Genomic DNA, 26,620 nt, shown 5'->3' on the forward strand with positions numbered 1-26,620 from the left:
ATATATTCCGTATTTATGTACCATATTTTTGTTATTTTACTTTCATTCATAAAATTTTGAGAGAATTAGTAATAGAATTTTTCATATATATAACTATTATATTCACCCTAATTTTCAATTTTATTAAAAAAAAATAGCACCTAAAGTATACATAGAAAAGTAAATTAATTGTTTCGTTTTTTATTTTTCTTATGTTTTGTATTAATTTTGTTATTGTTTTTTGTGTTTGTATTAATATTGCAGGAGAATGAATGTCCAACTTTATTCAAAAATTTGGTAGGTAAGGTATAGTTAAAGAATTAAATTAATTATTTTTCCTTTTATTTTTATTATTTTTTGAATTAATTAGAATCTTATTAGTTATTTTTTTTTTGTTTATATTAATATTGCAGGAGAATGAATTTTCAAATTTATTCAAAAAATTGATAGGTAAAGTATACATAGAGAACTAAATTAATTGTTTTACTTTTACTTTTTATTATGTTTTGAATTAATTTGAATTTTATTAGTTATTTTTTCTTGTGTGTGTTTGTATTAATATTATGGAGTTTCTTATTAAAAGTCTAACCTAAAAAATTTTTAATGTAACATGCCAAAAAAAAGTGACATGTATTACCAATTTAAGAAAATTAAAAAATATAAGTTAAAAAAAAGTATAAAAAAATATAAGTTATAAACACAACTAAAAAAAAAAATTGTAAATCATTGATCTCCTCTCATAATTTTTGTTATTTATTTACCTTATTTATTTAACCATTATTTCATTTATTTAATTAAATGACCTTTTAACTTTCCTTTCATCATTACTATATATACTCCGTATTTATGTACCATATTTTTTATTTTTCATTCATTCATAAAATTTGGAGAGAATTAGTAATAGAAATTTTCATATATACAACTATTATATTCAACCTAATTTGCAATTATATTCAAAAAATAGAACCCAAAGTATACATAGAAAAGTAAATTAATTATTTCGTTTTTTATTTTTCTTATTTTTGTATTAATTTGTTATTACTTTTTGTGTTTGTATTAATATTGCAGGAGAATGAATTTCCAACTTTATTCAAAAAATTGGTAGGTAGGGTATAGCTAAAGAACTAAATTAATTATTTTGCTTTTCATTTTTATTATGTTTTGAATTAATTAGAATTTTGTTAGTTATTATTTTGTGTTTATATTAATATTGCAGGAAAATGAATTTCAACTTTATTCAAAAAATTTGTACGTAAAGTATACATAGAGAACTAAATTAATTATTTCACTTTTTATTTTTATTATGTTTTGAATTAATTTGAATTTTATTAGCGATTTTTCTTGTGTTTGTATTAATATTATAGGAGGATGACATACTCACATATATTAACAATACACGAGATTGGAAATAATGGCTATGGATCTTCTTTACAGATTTTTTATTTGTTTGGATGACTCTTTCATTTTTGTCGATTTTTCTTTTTTCTACAATGTTTTATTTGAAATATCGAATGGTATCAAAAAATTTTAATAAGTTGTTGACATGTTATATTATTGTCCTTCACTCTTTCCTACACTTTAGTCTCCTTTGTAACACTTATGTTATATTCTTATTTTGTCAAACAGGTTAGAAATCAAATTGCTTGGCTAAACTGTTAAAGTACGATTAGACCTGGCAAAAGCAACCCGACCCGATTGACCCGACCCGAAAAAGCTGACCCGAGACCCGAAGTGACCCGAACTACATCACCCGAATGTGACCCGAAAACCCGAATTGACCCGACCCGACCCGAACATGACCCGAACTTCCTTGACCCGTACTGGCCCGACCCGAAAATGACCCGATCCAGAACCACTAAACCCGAAAATGACCCGACAAAATATAACTCTAATTGAACCGAAAAGATTTGAAATGACTATTTCTCTATTATTCATTGACCCGAAAATGACCCGACCCAAAATGACCCGACCCGCTTGACCAGAAACAGACCCGACAACAAACCCGAAATAGACCCGAAACCCGAAAAGACCCGTCCCGACCCGAATTAACCCGAACTCAACGAGAAACCCGAATTGACCCGACCCGAATTGGCCCGACCCGAACCCGACCCGTTGACCCGTTTTGCCAGGTCTAAGTACGATGCACATATTTCAATATGATCTTATCATAGTGTTATAATATGCATAATAAATATTATGCATGATTAGTAATTAGGTAGAAACCGATTCTTATTCTCTAATTCAAGAGACTGCTCCATATAAGTTATTCACAATCTATAAATATTATTAAAAGGGTAAACCTTAAAAGCCACGTAGACAATGCCACATCATATTACTAAATGCCACCTTGGATTACTAAAATTCCACGTCACCAATCCTCCATGTAGTATGACATGTTTAATTAAGAGGGTAATTCATGTTCGTATAACGATCCATTTAAAACGATACACAAATTAAAAAATATTTACATAAAAAATTAAATTAGCATAACAAACATTAAATTTTGGCCTTTTTAATTTCTAGATAAATTAAAAAACAATTAAGAATCAAAATTTATACTAAATTTAAAATTTCTATGTTTATTCTTAGAATATTTTAAGTAACAAATAAATATCACATTATTCTAATTTTACGCCGTTTATGAAATAATAAAGAATTTGTAAATATTAAGGGCAAATAATAATATACTTAACATTAAACATTGACATTTTAATTTTTAAAACTACAATTGGTTAAACGAAAAATAAAATTTTACATCACTCTAATTTTAAATTATTTATATTTGCAACTCCTTCAATATTATTGCAATAAATTTGCTCAATTTCATTAAATTGAATACATATGTAAATCTATAAATATGATTTATAAATAAAAGGAAAGACAAAATATCTACCATTTTTAAGTTGGTAAGATAACTCCCTAAACAATTCACATGCAATGTGTATTTTGCAAAAAAAAAAAAAAAAAAAAAAAAGTAGACCTTTTATATTTTATTGCTCTATATTTATGTCTATATTAAATTTTCCTAATAATGAAAATCTATACAATATAGTTAAAAGCCTACTTAAAGCATTTAATTTTAATCCACGTGTAATTTTTCTATTGGTTAATAATAATTCAATTATATTAATTACTTGATTATCTAACTAAAAGTAATCTCTAAATATCATGTGTTACATACTTATAAAACACAAACAAAATAAAAAATATTAGTTGCAAACACAAAAACAAATTAATACAAACTCTTTAGTTCCTTCTCATAAATTTGTATCAATCTACCTATTCATTTAATTTTTTAGTTCTTTTATTTAATAAATGGTCTTTTGGTTTTTCCTCACAATTATTATACTTTGTATTTATTTCACCATAATTTTTTTATCTCCCCCTTACTCCACAAAACATTTTTCTTCCCTCAAATAAATTTTTTAAACTAATTAGATAATTAATTATATAAATTTTCTTACATAAATATTATAACAATCCTTTTTTTTCATTTTTATCCAAAAAGTTGGTAGGTAAAGTATGCATATATAACCAATTGAATTATTTAAATTTTTTATTCTTATTATGTTTTGAATTAATTAAGAGTTAGAATCATATTTAATTATTATTTCTGTGTAATTTTTCTATTGGTTAATAATAATTCTGTTATATTAATTACTTGATTATCTAACTAAAAGTAATCTCTAAATACCATGTGTTACATACTTATAAAATACAAACAAAATAACAAATATTAGTTGCAAATACAAAAAACAAATTAATACAAACTCTCTATTTTCCTCTCATAAATTTGGTATCAATCTACCTATTCATTTAATTTTTATTTCTTCTATTTAATAGATGGTCTTTTGGTTTTTCCTCATAATTATTATACTTTGTATTTATTTCACCATAATTTTTTATCTCCCCATTAGTTCAAAAAACATTCTTCTTCTCTCAAATAAATTCTAGAAATTAATTATATAATTAATTACAAAAAATTTCTTATATAAATATTACAACAATCCTATTTTTCATTTTCATCCAAAAAGTTGGTAGTTAAAGTATTCATATATAACCAATTTAATTATTTAACTTTTTTTATTCTTATTATGTTTTGAATTAATTAAGAGTTAGAATCATATTTAATTATTATTGTTGTATTTGTATTAAAATTGCAGGAGGATGACATAATCGCATATTAAAAACATTGCATGAAATCTCGAAATAATGGTTATGAAACTTCTTTGCAATTATCTTTTGACTTGAATATATTTTTCATTTTTATTGAGTTTTCCTCTATTTTTATTATTATGGTGTATGCGTAATATCAAATTTTAGTATGAATATCTAATTATTGGTGACATGTTACATTATATATTCCAACCCTTGGAATATTATTTGACAAATTTAATAAATTGTGTACTAAATTGTCTTACATCCTTTCGTGCACTTTATTAGTTTTCCGTGTACTCTTCAACTTGTATTTTATCAATCAGGTTATAAATCAAACATCTTAGTCAACAAACAGATTATAAATCAAATATCTTAATGGAAGTGTTGAAGTTATATGCTCCAAGGAATAAATTGGATCTTTTAATGTGGATCAAGGTAAATATTTTGCATGGTTTTTGATTGGAGTCCCGATGATCATTCTTCAATTCATTGTTTCAACTTTGAATGCTTTTAAGCCTTTAAATCATTTTTTGTTTTCCATCAAATATTTTCTTCTAACACTCCCAATATTTCTTCGAGAAATGTTTATTTTTTTTGTAATGATTTGTATATATTTTTCTTTTCTCATAATCAATTGTTAAGAATATTTTTTAATTATCACCCTACTTCTCTTTTTTGTCTATTTTTATATTATCAACTCTTTTTCTTTAATTTCTACTTTGGGACGTGCTTTTTACCAAATGCTTCTTATAACTTTTTTAAAAATTACAAAATAAATGTCATCGTTTAAGGGTAAAATTCTCACATTATTCCATCAATTGCAACTTTTTCCTAATCATAATTATTGCGCACAAGCAAATGAGGTGATAATTAAAAAAATGGAAGTATAATAATACAAATTGTGCATCCTTATTTCTTTGGAATTCATTGGGATAGGCGTTAAAACTTCTCACATGAAAGTTCACCAACAACAAGAGATACATTTTCTCGTGTATCCTCCCAAAAATTGCTCAAATAAAATTTATTTTAAAAAATATTGAATGCGTATTTATTCTAAAATTTTATTTGTATAAGTCACATGTCATCAACTCCTTGCTAATAATTTAAGTATATCACTTAAGTCTTTCATTATACAAAAATCATTTCAATAATATTTTTCCTAATACGTTGGAAATCAATTGAATTTACAAGGACGATGTTGCAAGACCGACAAATCGACAAGAATTATAAATGTATTATTTGCTGAAAACGTTTAACAAACTCCTTTGCATTTAAGAAAATAAACTTGTAATTTTAGCCTAATTAGTAAGATAAACATAAGTTGTATTTTATTATTCATATCGTCTCTAATTGACTAAAGATAATATGTAAAATTCAGTTATAAAATATCATTATTATCCATTCATTTATATGTTTTACATTTCTTTTTTCATTAGAATACATTAGGTAATAAGGAATAGAATTACATGTTCAAGTGTCCAACCTTTTGTTTCTTTGCCTGATAAAAATGGGACCAAGGTTCTTAGAACGCACCAAAACAACACTAAAAACAATATATCAAGTACTAGAATACCAAAAGCCGTCAATTTTGAGTGAACTGAATAACCAACTTGACAAAGTCAAGCGCCCTCGAAATCCGAGACAATCTAAACACCGTAAAAAAAAAAAGCAGGGGAACAAAAACGAAAAGGGGACCGACAGTGATTAACACAACAAGACAACAATCAGTAAAAAGACAAAGACAATGAGGACCGTAGCAAAATAAGAGTAGTTTGCAAACTTAATATTCCACTGTTTGAATGCAATTTTACGTTTTTCCATAATTTGTGTTGACTTTTGCTTCTAGGCTTTGAGAATAAGTTGTTTAAAGTGCTCTGATGAAACACAAGACAATACGATTTTCCATTTAATCTATATGCAATACCAGCCTTCGAAATCAGAGAATGGACACTCGTATGTTCTTTAAAATGAGGGATTCATGGGTTTTGGTGTCATTGTTCAATAAAGAGAGTGTGATTTCCAACAAGCTCCAACTATTCTAATATAATAAATTCCCAAACTTCCTTAGATATAATATATCTTATACTCAGGATCTGTGGCAGGACCCTCTTTATTGCCTTACTTAGGTATCCTACCAACATATCTTCAAGATAATAAACAAGAAGACAAACAAGCCGAATAACACATTCATGAACGATACCGCAAAAATAAAAGAACAAAAACAATAAAACTCGTGATTTTCACGGGTCACAAAACTAGTTAATTACTTAATTATCTAACTAAAAGTAAGTAATTATCTAACTAAAAGTAATCTCTAAATATCATGTGTTACATGCTTATAAAATACAAAAAATAAAAAAATATTAGTGCTAAACACAAAAAACAAATTAATACAAACTCTTTATTTTCCTCTCATAAATTTGGTATTTTTTTTTTTTTTGCAAGAAAAGGTATATCCTATTCTTATTCATCCATGAAGGGAAAAAGAAAGGAATGGTGTTTCTTACAAAGAAGTAACCAAGTTAAGCATAAATAGAACTTAAATGAGTAGTAACCATCCTACTATCCTTAGTATGCCTATTTAGAATGCGGACTTTGACAGTAAATTGTAGTTGCTTAAGCAAAATAGCCACATCAGTTTCATGACCAGCAAAGATGCGAGCATTACGCTCCTGCCAAACAGTATATATGCAAGCACTAAGACAGCATCTATACCACCCTGCTTTCCAGTGGCGTCTATGCTGCCTAAGACTGCACCAATGCAGCTCCCTCCTCAGATTAGAAGTCCTACCGTTAAGACCCATCCAAGCCAAGACTTTCCTCCATAGGTCCCCAGCAAAAGCACAATAAAAAAATAGGTGAGAATGAGTTTCCATGGCATGCTTACAGAGGACACACCAGTTAGTCAGATAGAGCCCCCGTCTGCATAAACTGTTAACAGTAGGGAGCTTGTGTTGGCCAGCTAGCGTGGCTATGAAGCTGTGCTTAGGGAGAACAGAAGGATGCCAAATCACATGTGCCCAACGAAGCTTTGGATAGTGGTTTCTGATGAGGTCATAAGCTTTATGGACCACAAACTTACCATTCTTTGAGACACATGTCTTTGCTAAAGCCCGCTCAAAGAACACCGCCGTACCAAATTTTTCCAATAACGATCCCGATATGCAAGATACTTCTCCGACTTTCGAGTGTGCAGGTTTGACAGTAGCTGTCCAAATGGTGCCCTGTTTCACAGCATAAGTTTTATGCCACTGAGCCCAAAGAGAATCAGAAGAGTGTAGCAAGTTCCAAATCCCTTTGCATAGATTTGCATTGTTCCAAGAGAGAACTTCTTTGATGTTAAACCCCCCTTCATCCCAAGGTGAGCAGCACATAGCCCAGCTTTTCATATAAATTTTCTGATGATCCACACTGGACTGCCAAAGATAATTCCTGCAAAATTTGTCAATAATTGAGAAGGCCCTTAGGGAGACTCAGGATACTGCACCAATAATTCTCTAACCCAAAAAGAATGGAATTAAGGAGCTGAAGTCTCCCAGCATAGGAAAGTAGGTGACTGGTCCAATGAGTAACAGCATGTTGAATCTTATTAAGTAGAGCAGCATACATAACCATACTGAGCTTGCTATCATTTAGGGGCAATCCAAAATGACCCTTCAGAATAGCCAGTAGCTTGTGTTATCAGAGCCTTGACATCATTGTGAACCCCACCAAAGTAGATTTCAGTTTTATCAGGATTAGCCACTAAACCAGAAATAGAGCCAAACTTATCAAGAGCATGGGCCACAGCTGTGACAGAAGGTACATCACCTCGCACAAAGATCATAAGATCATCAGCAAATATAAGGTGATTGAGCTTGATCCTTGCACATTTAGGGTGGTAAGTAACCTGAGGAAGGGAGCAAATTTGTCTCAGGTATCTGGAAAGTATCTCCATCCCCAAAACAAACAGGTAAGGGGATAGGGGGTCACCTTGTCTCAGTCCCCCAGCCCCTTTAAAGAACCCTACACTTCCACCATTAATCTTCAAAGTAAACCAGGTACTGCTGATGCATTTCATGATCCAAAGAATTAGGGAAATTTAAACTGCGAAGCACACTTTCAATAAACTGCCAGTGAATGGAATCAAAAGCCTTCCTTATATCAACTTTAATTAAGCTCCTGGGAGTGCAGTTGCTAGTACTGTATCCTTTGGTTAGAGCTTGAGATAACATAATATTCTCAAATATATTCCTCCCTTCAACAAAAGCTCCCTGCTCATGGCCAACAAGCTTGGGAAGGAGAGGTTTAAGACGAGCAACCAGGATCTTGCTGATAGTTTTGTAAAGAACAGTGCAGCAAGCAATAGGCCGAAAATCCTTGACAGAGGTAACAACATCTTTTTTAGGAATGAGGGTAAGGACAGTAACATTTGCTTGTTTTGCTAATTTACCAGTAATGAAAAAAGCTTGAATAGCTTTAATAAAATCCTCACCCACCACAGACCAAGCAGACTTGTAAAAACCAGCAGAGAACCCATCATGCCCAGGGCTTTTATTGTTTCCAATAGAAAAAAGAGCCCTCTTAATTTCCATGGCAGTAACAGGAGAACAAAGAGGAACATGATCAGTAGTATCAAGACAAGCCCCTTGGGCAATAAAAGTTTGGTCAAGGTCTTGAATGTGGTGCTGAGTGCCAAGAAGTTCAGTATAGTAAGCAACAAAAGCAGCATTCACCTTATCAACCCCACAAACAGTATTACCATGGTGATCAGTAATCTGCCCCACAATACTTTGTTGCTTCCTTTTAGCAATCTTAGCAAAAAAATATTTAGAAGAACAATCATTGAGATTGATTCCCTGAATCTTAGCTCGTTGATGCAACATTTTCAGTTCAGCCTGTTTTAAAGAAGTGTAATCATGGAGCAACTGAACTTCAGTGGCCTGCAAACCAGTGTCATTAGGAGAAATACTAAGTGCTTGCTGGCAAGTTTTTAAACTGATCTCAGCAGTAGCAACCCTCTGAGAGAGATCAGTGTAGTCCTCCCTATGCAGTAGGACAAGTTCCTTCCTTACAGCAGCCAACTTCCTAAAGAACTGGTAGATAAGGGAGCCCGTGCAATTACTTGCCCATCCACGTGTAACAGAAGGCAAATAATTAGAATTATCAGTCCAACAATCCAGGAAACTGAATTGCTTCCTAACTCTTTGATCCTCAAAAACATTAACCAAAATAGGGGAGTGATCTGAAATCCCAGGGACCAGAACCACAGCATTAGAGCTAGGAAAAATCTGAAGCCAAGTATCATTAACTAATGCTCTGTCTAGCCTTGACCAGACCCTAGTGCCATCATGGTGCTTGTTAGTCCAAGAGTATTCACAGCCATTAGAAATGAGATCATCAACCTTACAGTCTCGCAAGCAATCATTGAAAGCCATAACCTCAGAAAGCTTAGGTGGATTAGGCCCAATTTTTTCAGAAGCAAGCCTAATAATGTTAAAATCCCCAGAAAGAATCCAATTATGACTGATAGTAGAAATCCTCAGAAGCTCAGTCCAAAGAGATTCTCTACCCACAGCAGTATTGCAACCATAAACCAAAGAAATATCCAAATGCTGATTTGTAGCATGATGAAGAAAAGTACAATGAATAACCTGAGCATGAGTGGAGTGAGTAGTCAAGGTAACAGTTTTAGGGTTCCAGAAAACCCAAATCCGCCCATTATAGTGATCCTTATAATTGGTAAGGATAGTATAATTGGGAAATTTCCTAAAAATAGCCCTAGCATTAGCCTCCTTTACATGAGTTTCCAAGAGTCCAAAAACATCCATCTTATACCTTCCCAAGAAAGTTCTCACTTCTTGGTGCTTTAGGGGATCATTAAATCCCCTAATGTTCCATGTAGAGATTTTCATGTTGATGTAGGGTTTATATCAGGGGGCTCTCTCTCCCCAGTAGAAACCACCAAATCAGCTGCCACCAATAATACTTCTATACCATTGGAGTAGGAGTCCCTCTTAGCCTGTAAAATGCACTTAACCTTAGTGCCAACCTCAGTCCTCTCAGGAGCATTATGCCCTAGCATCTGGCTTCCTGAGCCCGTGTCACATCTGGGGGGAGGCAGAGCTGAACCAGAAACTGAAGAAGAGCCAACGACAGAGCTCTTAGACAGTCTACTGGTACCAGTCTGAACCCCAGCCTCAGAGGGACTTGGGCCTGGCTCAGAGCATTCTGAGGCCACAACTTCTGGAGGGGAGGTGACAGTGGGTTTAGCAACAGGTATATAAGTCCCTTTTTTGTTATCCTTGATTTTGTTATGCTTGTTTAGTCTACAGAAATCCTTAGTGTGTCCCAACTTGCTGCAGCAGTCACAGTAATATGGCAGCCATTCATAAGTGACTTTCTGAGAGATAACATTATGGTAAGGAGTAGTAAACAGAACCTCAGTAGGTAAAGGTTTAGAAAGGTCCACCTCCACCATAACCCTTGCAAAAGAGAGCTTGGCCTTGCAAGTTGTAGTAAGATCAGCAAAGAGTGGTTTCCCAATCTTACTAGCAAGCCTACTCAAGGCAGCACTCGACCAAAGAAGAGGATCCAAATGTGGAAATAAGATCCAGACAGGAACAATGGTAATGGAGTCCATCTCCTGATCAAAGGTAGGGGTCCATTGCTTTAGTATCAAGGTATGAGCACCCATATTCCATGGGCCTCCTTTCAGTACAGTGTTCAAATCCTCCTCATTGCGAAATCTGAAACTAAACCATCCCTTACGATAGCTCTGAATCACAGGAGAAGAGACATTTAGCCAGTATTTTTTAGCATAAGCCTCCAGCTGCTGTAATTGCAGTTTACCTCCTAGAACAGTACCCATAAGCGTATACTGCCAGTAAGTAATTTCATCCTCCACGTCCTCATCAAAAATGGTGACAACATCAGCCTTAGCAGAATCCTCACAATAGAACAAATCCATACCCTCCTGCTTTTTAACAACTTTGTTCCAAGGTTTAGGCCCAGGAATAACAACTGTAGACACAGGCGTAGAACTATCAACAAGTGGAACAGTAGGAATAGCAGCAGTAGCAACCTGCGCGACGACCGGCACTGAAACAGCAGCCGGAGTAGTCGTGACAACCGGAATTGTGGACGAAGTCCCAACAACAGAGGATCTAGGGTTAGGGGTTCCAGTCCGAGCACTATGAACTACCCGATTTTGATGAATAGCAGATGTAATCAAAGAATTAACAGTCACAGGAGTCCTTACCACAGCGGGAACATCACCGTCCTCCGTCATAGGATCAGAAAGTGGGCCCCGAGTTGCCTGAGTAGCTCTACCACGCGGTCTACCACGAGCTCGAACCATGAATCTAAGCAGAAATCAGATCAAAAATGGATGAATGTAACGTAGCTTAGGGAAGAAGCTTTCTCTCTATCATGGCTTTCTCTCTCTAGGTCATAAATTTGGTATTAATCTACCTATTCATTTAACTTTTTTTTTCTTTAATTTAATAGATGGGCTTTTGGTTTTTCCTCACAATTATTATACTTTGTATTTATTTCACCATTTTTTATCTCCCCCTTAGTTCACACAACATTCTTCTTCTCTCAAATAAAATTATTGGAATTAATTACAAAAATTTCCTTATATAAATATTATAACAATCCTATTTTTCATTTTTATCCAAAAAGTTGGTAGGTAAAGTATGAACATATAACCAATTGAATTATTTAACTTTTTTATTCTTATTATGTTTTGAATTAATTAATAGTTTGAATCTTATATAAATATTACAACAATCCTATTTTTCATTTTTTATCCAAAAAGTTGCTAGGTAAAGTATGCATATATAAACAATTGAATTATTTAACTTTTTTATTCTTATTATGATTTGAATTAATTAATAGTTTGAATCTTATATAAATATTACAACAATCCTATTTTTCATTTTTTATCCAAAAAGTTGCTAGGTAAAGTATGCATATATAAACAATTGAATTATTTAACTTTTTTATTCTTATTATGTTTTAAATTAATTAATAGTTAAAATTCTAAAAGGGAAGTAATACCGTATATTTAGTTCATGAAATTATTTCACGTAAAAGATAAGGTTTTGGAAAATATAAAATATATGGAAAAGAAAATATTTATTTAATTTAAATAATTTACAAACAAATTCTGTAAATCCATAAGTAAATTAAACACTAATAATAGAATTTTAAAAGGGTAGTAGTACCATGTATTTAGTTCATGAAATTATATCACGTAAATTATAATTTAAATGAGACCTTCTCCATTCCACTTTTATTGTTTAATTATCCTTTAAAATTTATTCCAGATTAATTGTTTTTTCAAAATTTAGTATGATAAATGACTTAATTATTAGTATCTATACAACATAATAAAAAAGCAAGATGAGTAGTTTATTATTTGACGTGTGTCATGTTAAGCAATTTTAAGTACCACATTTTATGTTATTTTGCTTTGCATTTAATTTTAATCCACGTGTAATTTTTCTATTGGTTACTAATAATTCAATTATATTAATTACTTAATTATCTAACTAAAAGTAATCTCTAAATATCATGTGTTACATGCTTATAAAATACAAAAAATAAAAAAATATTAGTGCTAAACACAAAAAACAAATTAATACAAACTCTTTATTTTCCTCTCATAAATTTGGTATTAATCTACCTATTCATTTAACTTTTTTTTTCTTTTTTTTAATAGATGGTCTTTTGGTTTTTCCTCACAATTATTATACTTTGTATTTATTTCACCATTTTTTATCTCCCCCTTAGTTCACACAACATTCTTCTTCTCTCAAATAAATTATTGAAATTAATTACAAAAATTTCCTTATATAAATATTATAACAATCCTATTTTTCATTTTTATCCAAAAAGCTGGTAGGTAAAGTATGCATATATTATATATAACCAATTGAATTATTTAAATTTTTTATTCTTATTATGTTTTGAATTAATTAATAGTTTGAATCTTATATAAATATTACAACAATCCTATTTTTCATGTTTATCCAAAAAGTTGCTAGGTAAAATATGCATATATAAACAATTGAATTATTAAACTTTTTTATTCTTATTATGTTTTAAATTAATTAATAGTTAGAATCTTATTTAATTATTATTTTTGTATTTGTATTGAAATTGTAGGAGGATGACATACTCACATATCAAAAACATTGCATGAAATCTGGAAATAATGGTTATGAAACTTCTTTGCAATTATCTTTTGACTTGAATAATTTTTCAGTTTCATTGGGGTTTCCTTTTTTTTATTATTATTATTATTATTATTATTATTATTATGTATGCACAATATCAAATTGTACTATGAATATCTAATTATTGGTGACTTGTTACATTATATATTCCAACCCTTAGAATATTAATTGACAAATTTTGTAAATTGTACTAAATTGTCTTATACCCTTTCGTGCACTTTATTAGTTTTCCGTGTACTCTTCAACTTGTATTTTGTCAATCAGGTTATAAATCAAATATATTAGTCGACAAACATATTATAAATAAAATGTCTTAATGGAAGTGTTGAAGTTATATGCTTGAAGGATATAAATCAGATCTTTTAATGCGGATCAAGGTAAATATTTTGCATGGTTTTTGATTGAAATCCAATGATAATTTTCCAATCTATTGTTCCATTTTGAATGCTTTCAAAGTTTCAAGCCTTTAAATCATTTTTTGTTTTCCATCAAATATTTTCTTCTAGCACTCTCAATATTTCTTCGAAAAATATTTACTTTTTTTGCTTGTATATATTTTTGTTTTCTCATAATCAATTGTTACGAATATTTTAAAATTATATATCACTTAGGTATTTCGTTATATAAAAATCATTTCAATAATATTTTTCCCAATACGTTGGAAATCAATTGAATTTACAAGGACGATGTTGCAAGACCGACGAGCCGACAAGAATTGTAAATGTATTATTTGTTAAAAGTTTAACAAACTCAATTGCACTTAAGAAAATAAACTTGTAATTTTAGCCTAATTAGTAAGATAAACATAAGTTGTATTTTAACATAGCGCTTTCTGTGCATTATTCGTATCGTCTCTAATTGACTAAAGGCAATATGTAAAATTCAGTTATAAAAATCATTACCATCCATTCATTTATATATTTTACATATTTACTTTATTTTACATTTCTTTTTTCATTAGAATACCTTAGGTAATAAATAATAGAATTAGATGTCCAAGTGTCCAACATTTTGTTTCTTTGTCGGATAAAAATAGAACCAAGGTTCTCCGAACGCACCAAAACAACACTAAAAATAATTTATCAAGTACTAGAATGCCAAAAGCCGTCAATGTTGAGTGAACTGAATAACCACCATGACAAAGCCAAGCGCCCTCGAAATCCAGAGACAATCTAAACACCGTAAAAAGAAAAGCACATAACAAAAATAAAAAGGGACTAACAGTAATTAACACAACAAGACAACATTCAGTAAAAGGACAAAGACAATGAGGACCGTAGCAAAATAAGAGTAGTTTTCAAAGTTAATATTCCACTGTTTGAATGCAATTTTACGTTTCCGATAATTTGTGTTGACTTTGCTTATAGGCTTTGAGAATAAGTTGTTTAAAGTGCTCTAATGAAACACAAGGCAATACAATTTCCCATTTAATTTATATGCAATACCAGTTTTTGAAATCAGATAATGGACATTCGTTGTTCTTTAAAATGAGGGATTCATGGGGTTTGGTGCTCTAATATATCTTACCCTCATGAATTATGACAGGACCCTCTTTATTGCCTTGCTTAGGTACCCTACCAACATATCTCCAAGATAATAAACAAGAAGACAAACAAGCCAAATAACGCATTCATGAACGATACCGCAAAAATAAAAGAACAAAAACAATCAAGCCCGTGATTCTCACGGGTCACAAAACTAGTTGTCATTTATATGGTATTATGAAAAATAAAAGTTATTTTTTGTCAAATGATCACGGGTGTACGAGTTAATTGGTCTTTGAATGTGTCATCAGACGAGGTTTTGTGAAAACGAAAAGCTAATATTTTGTATTTAGTCTATTAACAAGTTTAATATACTGGACGGGTCATATATAATACGTGTCATGTTATATGGGTCAGAGGCGAACCAAAGTTAGAATATGGGTCAAAACAATCTAACACCTTTTTTTAACATCTTCATTACAATAAAAATATATTTTTCAATTAAATTATATTTGATACCACTATTTTAATCATATTCATTTCTTATTGAAGTCATAATTCTTATATTGAAAAATTATAATAACAAAGTTTCTTTTAATAATTATTTTTTATATCATGTTTATGATTTAAAAAATCGCACCTTAGTAATGGTTGTTATTTATTATTCCATTTTTTATACATAGAAATTAACTATTTTCATAACAATATATACCATTAATTATTAATGTTTTAGTGATATTTAACATACATTTATCATAATCTTAATTTCAATCCATTAGGTCGAACATGTAAGGGTTTGACCCTGGAATAACGAGTCATTATTAAGAGTTGTGGATCATTCGGATTGCATGTTAAAATTTACGGGACTTGACCGTAAAATGGATCAAACGTTCGGGTTTAAGGCTTGGGTCTGGTTAAATTTCAACCACTAAAACTTGGGAGAGACGGTCTTTCAATAAGTTATTGAGAGACCAGTCTTCCGTACCCTTTTATTTGTATTTCGTGACCCTTTTGTTGTTGATCGTGACATAGTAATTTTGTACCTATTTACATAATAAATGTACCCGTTTTATCTTTAATCATAATTTATACCTATATTATTACCTTTAGTACCACTTTTTTTTTTAAAATTGTAAAATAGTCTCTCAATAAACTTATTGAGAGACCGTCTCTCAGAAAACCTACTCAATTTTAACAGGTTTAATTGTAATGCATGATTAATGCTTTTCACTAATTTTTTTTATCTTAAGAACTTTTATTGGTGTAATTTACCGCCAAAATTATTGGGTAAAAATATGATAAGTTAGGTTCAAAAGGATTGATAGAAATGCTTAAGATATTTTCTAAAGTAAGAAGTTTAAAGTGGATAGAGAAAATATTAAGTTTGCAATAAATTTATAAGTCAACATGTTAAATTCTTTTATATATGCCCGTGCAACTTTGCACGGGTTTTAAGCTAGTAGTTATGATAATTATGAAAACCTGTACCAAATGAAAGAGATATTTTGAACCACAATCAATAAAAAATACTCCCTCCTATTCACTATTTTCTTTCATATTTCCTAAAACGGATTATTCAGGTTTTCTTCCCCTCTTATTTTGGAAACTTTTACTCTTATTTTATTTATCTCTCTCTCCTATCACCAAACTCCACCCAAGTCTTTTACCCATATTTCATTACTTTTCTTAATGTTTTGGCCTCACAATTCCTTATTTAACTCTTAATTATTGTTCCTCTCTCCTATTACCAACCCCACCCAACTCTCTTACTCTTATTTTATTCCTCGTCTTAATACTCGTACCCACAAACAAAGGGAAGAAAACCTTGAATAGGAGGGAGTACATAAATGGGTACGACAACAGTGGTCTCTCAATAACTTAATAAGAGATCGTCTCTTCAAAATTTTAGTGGAAAACTTTACAATGTATTTATTGTAAAACCGTTTTAGTGGAGACTTACTCGAACACACATGCGCACCTTAACTCAGATGAAATACTTTTGGGCAATAATCCAAACTTTACTATAATGATCGACTTCAGTGCATATATTTTAGTGCATTTCACGTAGTTCGTGAAACTTAAATAGGAATTTACATGAGTACGGCCAAAAAATTTGAAACTTAAATAAAGAAGAGAATATGTTGGTTGCTTGATCTTGAGAGATTGTTGCCGAGAATGGAGAGATTTGGGAGGGAAGGATATTATCTTTGATAAGATCAGTTGATTCCAAAATTGAAAGACATAATATCTTTATATCAATTATTTAGGAAATGATATTATATGATGAGACGGGAATGTAGCATCAAAAACGGTAAGTATATCATCAATTTGGGATTCAAATAAATTACTTTGCCAAAATTATAAAAATTATAGGTAACGCTTAGTTAATAATCAATCAATTTGCGATAATTAATTAGGAGTATACGAAATAGAGAGGTTAGTAATCATTTTAAATTTATTTTTTTGCTATAATTTTGCTGTAAAACATGCATATGTACAATGCATATGTAGGGAAATAAAAATATTTCGTAAAATATATTATGAAAGTTACTCCAAAATCAATCTAAAAATATTTTACGTGTTTTTTTTAATTTACGTCTAAGAAATCCAGCAAACGACACGTGGCTTATGAATAGGTGTTGACACGTGGCGATCAAATGGGCTGATGATTTCAGCTTTAATATAATACTAGTATTGGTGCCCGGCTTCGCCCAGGCTACCTCTACTTACCATAATTTTTTTTTGTCATTAAATAAAATTACTTAAAGTTGCATAACACATAAATTTATCATTAATATATTTTTTATAACATATCCTAAAATTACGATGAAATAAATTTTGAGACAAGTTCACTACTCCCGCTATTAGTATTTTACTCTTATTAATGAAACAATAGTAATAACATTTACTACTTACCCGTAATCATTGTTACTTTGACTACTCCCGCCGTAATTATTGTTACTGTCACTACTGCCGCATTAATATTGATAATTTCACTACTCCCGCCGTAATTATTGTTACTTTCACTATTGCCGCATTAATATTGATTATTTCACTACTCCCGTTGTTGTTTCTACCACTCTCACTAATCTCGTTGATAATATTGTTACTTTTACTATTCAAATGAGTGATTACTATCATATAACTATATCCAATGTTACTACAATTCTTTTCTTTACTGACCAAATTACTTTTACTACTTAGGTATGCAATTTTAAGAGGATTATATATTTATATAAATATTTACATATATGCATTAAATCAAATCAAAATAATTATGCAATATTATATATTATGGAATCTAACTTGAATTATTTATAACCTACTTATTATATTTTTGTATGTTAAATAATTAACATTTCTATACATCTAATAAGTTATAAAGTTTAATAAAATTGCATAGATTTTAAATTTAATATATAATTTTATGATGATAAAAATTAATACCATAAGTGTGCATGTTTATACTAATTAATTATTTTATTTTGAGGAAATTGACCATTTTCTAGTCTTCTATAAATATTTAGGAAAATTACTAGACATCTTCTTTCTTTTAGTCTCCTTGAAATTGGCCATCTTAATTAATTATTTTATTTTAAGGAAAGTGACCATGTTTAGGAAAATTACCAAGCTTCTATATAATTTAATTTTAATTCAAACTATATAATTTTTACATTGAGATCCCTTAATCGGGTCCATCACATGGTGCTATTGATTTAAAACTATATAGTATAATTAATTTGTATAACTTTCTTTAATTACATTGAAGTCTCTTGGTTTTGGATTTGATATATAGTATTGATTGATATGATAAGCATTAAGTCAGTCTCTACTAATAGCATCAATAAAAGATTTAATCATTTCTAGTTTATACGTAGTTTTTATCAATTTTATTTTACTTAAATAAAATATTTTAGTTTAAAGTTTATTAAAAAGATTATATTTAATGAAAGAAAATTTCATTGATTTTCTTATTTAGGTGAGTTTACTTTAGTGGAAAAATTTTCAGGTTACTATATAGGAGATTTGTCGTTTAGGTGTAACTCAACTAATCGTTTGGTTCAAAATATTGAAATGGCCAGCTTAAAATGGGGCTAGGATCCTCTCCAGTAGTTGAAAAGAAATGGAGGGTCCAGTCCAAATCAATGGCTCATATTATTTGCAAGACATAATCAATGGTTCATTATTTTGTCCATTAAAGTTGCTCTTTCACATACGACTTTTACTTATTCACATACATTTTATCATAATGTTTCCAAACACTACCTTTCCTTCTATTAAAAAAACCTTAATTTTATTCTCTCTTCTTCCTAAAACCTAATTACATTTCACTCAAATACTTCAATTATGGATCTTAATTCTCGTACCAAACAAGTACAAATTACATTAATTTGTTTTATTTTACACAAAATTACATTGTGCAACTTGATTGTCTTGTGTAGGAAGATGTTAGAGTTACACCAGGTGTATGGGGCTCTCATACACCACCAATAAAAACGCTCCACTTGTGAATTTTGAAGAATCTGAATTAATCCATTAATTAGCTTGATTGCTTCATTAATTACTCCCCTATTAATTGTTTCTCAGTAATCACATATATTTTATTAATTAAAAAAACTTCTCTCCTAATTTTTTATTTAACTCTTATTTATTACTAATACCTTTTATTATTTTTAGTATTTATGTATACTTTTAATATACGTACACACTCCTGTATACGCTACTTCAACTTCTACGATTTAATATACGTACTGTATTAATTTCTTTATACGGTATGATTTAATATACGTATACATTCCTTATTTGTATGTTTATGTATTTATGGAAGTACTTTATTTGAGTTTACTTTTTTTAATATATTTTTTATTTGCGTTTAATTTTTTATAATATTTTTTTTCAATTAATATTTTTTCATATAATACCTTTTGTTTTGTCTTATAGTTAAATTTTGTTTAAAATTTAATTTTTTTTTATTAAAATTTTATATTTTAAATTATATTTAATTTTCGTTGTACTTTTTTTTTTGCTTATTTGGATATGAATAAGTAATATTTTGTTTTATACATACTGGTTTAAAATTTTAATTAAATTGATTAATATTTTATTTTTTAAAATTTTATTTTTTTATTATAATTTTAAATTAAATTAAATTGTTTTATGATTAATTTTCGTTGTACTTTGTTTTTTTTTTCTTTTTTTTTTGCTTATGTGGGTATGAATATGTTATGTCTTGTTTTATACACACTATTTTAAAATTTTAATTAAATTGATTAATATTTTATTTGCTTAATTTATATTTGCTAATATCCATGACGGGAAGTGAAAAGGGCCTTATATATATAGGACTGGACATATGACAAGATAAGTTAGTGGTGTAGTGTTTTAGTTGATGCTTTCCTTACTAAGTGTCTCGCTTTCGAATCCTCTTGTGGGTTTATTTTTTTTTTTTTGGCATAAATTTGCACAAGTTAACCGAATGCTATTCTAATACTTGAAAACATAGACTCAATACTGCGAAAATGAATTAAGAAAAATAGTCATTGATTTCGATTGATCATACATTATTTGTTTAAAGAAGTCAAATGATATACAAAAAAAATTTATACTTCCTATTTTAAATTTACAGCCTATGACTATAATGAGTATATTGAGAATTTGAATACTGTGACCTAAAAAATTCATACTTCCTATTTTAAATTTACTTCCTATTCATATCTTCTTCGCTTTCAACTCCTGTTCACGGAGTATGAAAACTTATTCTTGAAAAGAACTCAACGATTGAATCATAATATCGTTAAGGATTCCCATTTTAAATTTGGATGTGTGTTTTTAGAGAGAAGATAAAGAGAGATAAAGTGAATGAGTAAGAAATGGTTAGGTAGGAATGGATTCTTGTTTTAACTTACCCGTATTTATAATAAGGATGGTGACCTTTGGTGAACCATAACATGAATAAATTCAACTAATCTATTAAATTAAATTAAATAAATTTGATGGTTCATGAATAAATTCAATTAAACTACTAAATTTAAATTAAATAAGACGTCTCGGAATACTAAAAGACAGAATTTTCTAAGATTGTAAAACTAAATTAATAAAAACTAAAACTAAATTAAAGATTACAATATTAACGAAAATAACAAAACTAATTTCTAAGATAAAAAAAAAGGCAAAATAGCCTCTAAGGCCCCGATCTCCCTCTCCAAGTCTTTCCTGAAATCGTATGTCCTTTGATAGTCACTTAGGAAGGATTGTATGAGGTCCTCGAGTGATTTGTCGAAATCTTTGACACCTCTTTCACGCCAACGGTTGCGGCGTTCCATAAGGGTTTTCATCCCGGAAACATGCTCCAACTCCGTCAGTCGGAGCTCATCCACCAAAGCTTGTTTACCTCTGATTGACCTCTTAACAACATCAGCGGCGCCGTTTTCCATCTTGACGTATACAAAAATAAGGATTAAATTAACTAGTGTTAAATTAAGAATATTAAAGGTGATTATTATTGAGAGAAGAGTGAGAAGTTGAATAAATAGAGATGAAAAAAAGTATTATTGAGAGAAGTTAGAGAGAGAGTGTGATTATACTCTCCTTGATATGATAACAAAAAAAATGCTTATAAAGGTTGTAATATTTACTAATCCGTGGCTTTCTTTGTGATTGGTCACTCATAGGATGAACGACCACGATTTAATATGGAATATTATTTAATATTTTATTGACAACTGAACGGCCACGATTAACTCTTAAGTACCATCACTTTTTATGTTGTTCTAACCCTAAATTGTCTTTTTCCCGCCAAACACAATATTTACAACCGTTTATTATAAAAAAATTCGTACAATCCTATTGATCGTACTTTGCAACGATTAGTCAATAGCAATGTACGATCGATAGCATCTTAAACCATATGTCGATATGCGGCATGAAATCTTAATCTTAAGTCTTGCGCTCCGGTCATATATAAACTCATATTCATCAAACGTTGCTAAAATTAGTCCTACGCTGTTGATCGGAACAATTAACTAATTATAGAAACATACGATTGATAACATCTTAAACTTAGGTCTTAAATTTATGTCTTACGTCCCGAGACATAGGTATCTAAACCTGTATTGATCGTACATTGCTATGATTAGTCAATAGCAACGTACGATCGACAGCATCTTAAACCATAAGACATAGGTATCTAAACCCGTATTGATCATACATTGCTATGATTAGTCAATAGCAACGTACGATCGATAACATCTTAAACCATAAAACATAGGTATCTAAACCCGTATTGATCGTACATTGCTATGATTAGTCAATAGCAACGTACGATCGATAGCATCTTAAACCATAAGACATAGGTATCTAAACTCCTATTGATCGTACATTGCTATGATTAGTCAATAGCAACGTACGATCGATAACATCTTAAACCATAAGTGGTATGACATCTTAATCTTAAGTCTTGCGTTCCGATCATATATAAACTCATATTGATCAAAAGTTGCTAAAATTAGTACTACACTGTTGATCGGGACAATTAACTAATTATAACAACATACGATTGATAACATCTTAAACCTTAAGTAGAATAACATCTTAACCATAGGTCTTAAATTTATGTCTTAACCTTAGGTATTACACATACGATCGTACATATTACTAAAAACCCTAAAATCCTAAATAAACCCAATAAACCCCAAACTCCTAAAAACCCTAGAAACCCTAAACCCCAAATAAACCCTAAACCCCAAATAAACCCTAGAAACCCTAAACCCCTAAAAAAGCCTTAAAACCCTAAAATTATATTTTAATGATGGGCTAAAATTTGGATGAACATACGATCAACGCAACGAGCTATGTAGAACATTTGTATTATATTTTCAAAAATATAACTTCTATTTTAATATTTTCACTTAATAAACAAAATAAATTAATTAACTGTAACTATTCATTTCTTAATTGTTATTTTTTATTTCTTAACAAATTAAAACTTATATTTTACTATCAATTTAACTGTAGTTTATCATATTTACTAATATATTTACTATATTAATATGTTACTATATTAATTTAACTGTATATTTATATTATGTTTTCACTAATATAATTTATATTTTAATATTTTAACTTAATAAAACTAATATTTTACCATCTAATTTGACTAATATAATTTGTGTATGGATAAAAATATGTTTCGGCAGTAATATGTTACTTTATTCTACGAAGTTACATAAATTATTTACTTTCAATTATTTAAAAACATGTAAATAAATTAAGATATATTTTCTTTACTATTCTTTTTAATAATATAATTGGTCATTAATAGTTTTTATCTACTTGCCTTTTCGAATAGTGTAAAATAAATTAAGGTGCATAAGGAAGTCAAACGTTCCTAATTCAATTTTATGGAGAATAGTAAGAGTTACCTTTTTTTTAATTCCATTTTATCGAGTATGATAAGAGTCGCCCTTTTTGGTTTTTATTTTTTTATTTTAATTTATAAGGACAATTAAAAGAAAGGTAATATGAGAAGAAAATTACGTTTCATTAATATTAAAATGGACGATACAAAAAAAAAAAACAAACCAAATTTTAAAACTAAACCTAATGACTACAACCAACACAAGAATCAAATCTAAGTTTCTTAGAATTGAGCCTTCTTGGATGAGTTCTCCCGAACCTCTTCTTGGACATCTTTGGAGGAGGGATGTCGGGGTTTTTGTGCATGGCGATTTCCCCGTAACTTTTTCGGAGTTCTTCGGCTTAGGAGGGGTTGCTATTACCTCAATCACCTCCACTACTTCGTCCTCCTCTTGCTCCTCCACCCTAACAATGGTGGAATCAATTTTAGGGGTAGCTAACATCTCTATCCCATCGTCAATTTTCTTCCAATATATTTTGTCGAGTTCAAATTTACCCCAACTAAGCATACTCAATTCCTCCTCAAATAAATCGACAAGGAAAGTATTTCCATAGTAACCGGGACTAGCTCTCATTAAAGCATTTTGGACGTTGGTAGGACCAACTTCCTTGATTATTTCTCTCATAAACAACCTCGTGCACACAATGTCTCTTGCATGGCCTTTCCTCTCTTCCGACATTTTTGTTATTTGACTTGGGGATAGTTAAGATTAATTTAGTAGGGAAGATGTACTTTGGATGAATTAAAATTTGGAGGGAATGGCTATATTTATAATACAATATTTCTCTCCAAAAAAAATAATCAATGCATGGTTTCCCGCCAAATGCAAGTTAGGTGGGGAAAACCCTAACGACCTTTCATCTTCTTAACTACAACATAAAAATAAGAAGTTCCCCCGAAATATTTATTTAGAGTGTAGATTATAAGCATACAATTGGTGTAGCATAGTTGGTAGGAGACATATTTTTCTTACCAAACGTCTAAGGTTCGAACCTTTTACAGTACTTTTTATTAACAAGTTTTTTGTGTGTACTTTTTGTAAAAAAAAAAAAGTATTTAAATAAAAATAGTTGTACCATAAATAATTATGTCCAAGAAATTTTTTAAAAAAAATTTATTAACATTTTTTTATTTAACTCACTAATTTCATACTTAATATTATGAAAATATACAAAAAAATATATAATGTAAATAAAGTGCCTTATAAAATGCAAAAACAATTTATCAATAAAAAATAAAAAAATAAAACCTTGAATAAGAAAAAAAATTATTACCATAAATAATTATGTCAAAGAAATACAGAACGCAAATATATTCAATAATAAATTAAAAAGAAAAATACATATAAAAAAATAATAAGCGAAAATAATTATACAAAAAATATTACAAAGATAAATAGACTAAATGTGCAATTAATAATAAGCTGAGATACAAAAATACGAAATATACAGTATAAAAAATGTATACAATTAATATCGTATAAGTTCAGGTACAAATATACCGTATTCATTAATGTATCCGCCTCAGTTTAAATATACGGTATACAAATGTATACATAAATATTGAAATACACAAAAATATTAATAAAAAATAAGAGTTAAATAAAAAATTAGGAAAGAAGTTTTTTTTAATTAATAAAATATATGTGAATACCGAGAACATTAATTAGGGAGTAATTAATGAAGGAATCAAGGGATTAATTAGATTAAATCAGATTCTTTGAGTTTGACATGTGGCGTGTCCTAATTGGTGGTGTATGAGAGCCCTCATACACCTGGTGTAACTCTACCCTTTTCGTATAGTACTTGATTGTTTTTCTTTATAGTACGCAATTTTTCCATCTTGTGATTCATTGGCTAGGAAATGACATTGTTATCAATTTGATATCTCAATCAAATTATCATTCCTTTAATACTTGATTGTCTTCTCATTTTTTTTTTAATTAATGAATTGTAACATACATGGGAGAGTAGGAAAGGTGGGCGATGTGCGACGGGAATGAAGCAGTTGGGGAAAACGGCTGGTGTCTCTGGCTAGTCGTCGGTTGGGGAAAACAACTGTGGTCGCCGACTCGCCGGTGGATTGTTAATGGTGTTCAGGTATTGTAATAGAGGTGGTGTGACACGCCTAAAACGTCGCTATTTAAGACGGCCAAATTAACAATTTATATACCACAATACGTACTAATTAATACTAATTCTAAACTAATTAATACTAATTCTAAACTAATTCCAGGCCATAACTCGCACGGTGTGAGTTTCCAGACCCCAGAACTCGTACGGTGCGAGTTTTCTGGGTTTGTGCCGTTTTGTATTACGGGCTTTTCCTATGTTAAGCCCATGGTTATTAGGTTATGTTAGACTATATATAGGATGTTAAGCCCTTGATAAAATGCCGGTAGAACCCGGCGAGACCTAAGAAAGATCTCACTTCACGCACATTAGTAGGATAAGGCAAGGTGCGAATAGTGTTGACCTTGGCCTTATCAACCTCAATCCCCTTAGAGGAGACCACATGTCCCAACACTATTCCTTTATCAACCATGAAATGACATTTCTCATGGTTGAGAACGAGGTTGGTATCAATACATCTTTGCAAGACCCAAGTGAGATGACTCAAACAATCCTCAAAAGATTGGCCATGAACGGTAAAATCGTCCATAAATACTTCAATAAAATCCTCCACGTGATCCGAAAAGATGTTCATCATGGACCTTTGAAACATTCCCGGTGCATTACAAAGACCGAAAGGCATTTTTCTATAGGCAAACGTTCCAAAGGGACATGTGAAAGTTGTTTTTGTTTGGTCCTCGGGTGCAATTGAAATTTTAAAGTAAGCAATAAAAAGCTTTTCCCGCAAACCTCTCCAACATTTGATCCATGAAGGGAAGCGGGAAGTAATCTTTTCGTGTCACGGCATTGAGCCTACGGTAGTCGATACATACTCGCCACCCGTTTTGAACTCAAGTGGGAATCAAAACACCTTCATGATTCTCGACTACTGTTAGCCCGGATTTGTTTGGGACAACTTGGGTTGGACTAACCCATTGACTATCGGAGATAGGATAGATCATACCTATATGAAGGAGTTTGAGTACCTCCTTATTCACAACATCCATCATTGGAGAGTTCAAACGCCTTTGTGGTTGGCGAACGGGTTTGGCTTCATCCTCCAAAAGAATCCGGTGCATGCATAAAGTGGGACTAATGCCTTTGATGTCGGCCATTGTCCACCCAATTGCTTCCTTATGTTGCTTAAGAACTCGGATGAGAGCCTCTTCTTGCTCCCTTGAAAGCTTGCTTGAAATAATTACCGGTAAAGTTTCTTCATCTCCTAGAAAAGCATACTTCAAGTGGCTT

At 30.4% G+C, this 26,620-nt stretch overlaps 1 protein-coding gene across 1 annotated transcript; it reads right to left on the bottom strand.

The window, feature by feature from the left end:
• Window positions 1-6,659: 6,659 nt before the first annotated feature.
• LOC141601883 (uncharacterized) lies at window positions 6,660-8,074 on the bottom strand. The gene is made up of 2 exons (XM_074422192.1): window positions 7,791-8,074; window positions 6,660-7,569 (listed from the first exon to the last, which is right to left on the bottom strand). The coding sequence occupies exons 1-2, from the start codon at window positions 8,072-8,074 to the stop codon at window positions 6,660-6,662; spliced, it is 1,194 nt and encodes a 397-aa protein (XP_074278293.1).
• Window positions 8,075-26,620: the final 18,546 nt, after the last annotated feature.

Source organism: Silene latifolia, chromosome 9, assembly GCF_048544455.1.
Source record: "Silene latifolia isolate original U9 population chromosome 9, ASM4854445v1, whole genome shotgun sequence".
NCBI lineage: Eukaryota > Viridiplantae > Streptophyta > Magnoliopsida > Caryophyllales > Caryophyllaceae > Silene > Silene latifolia.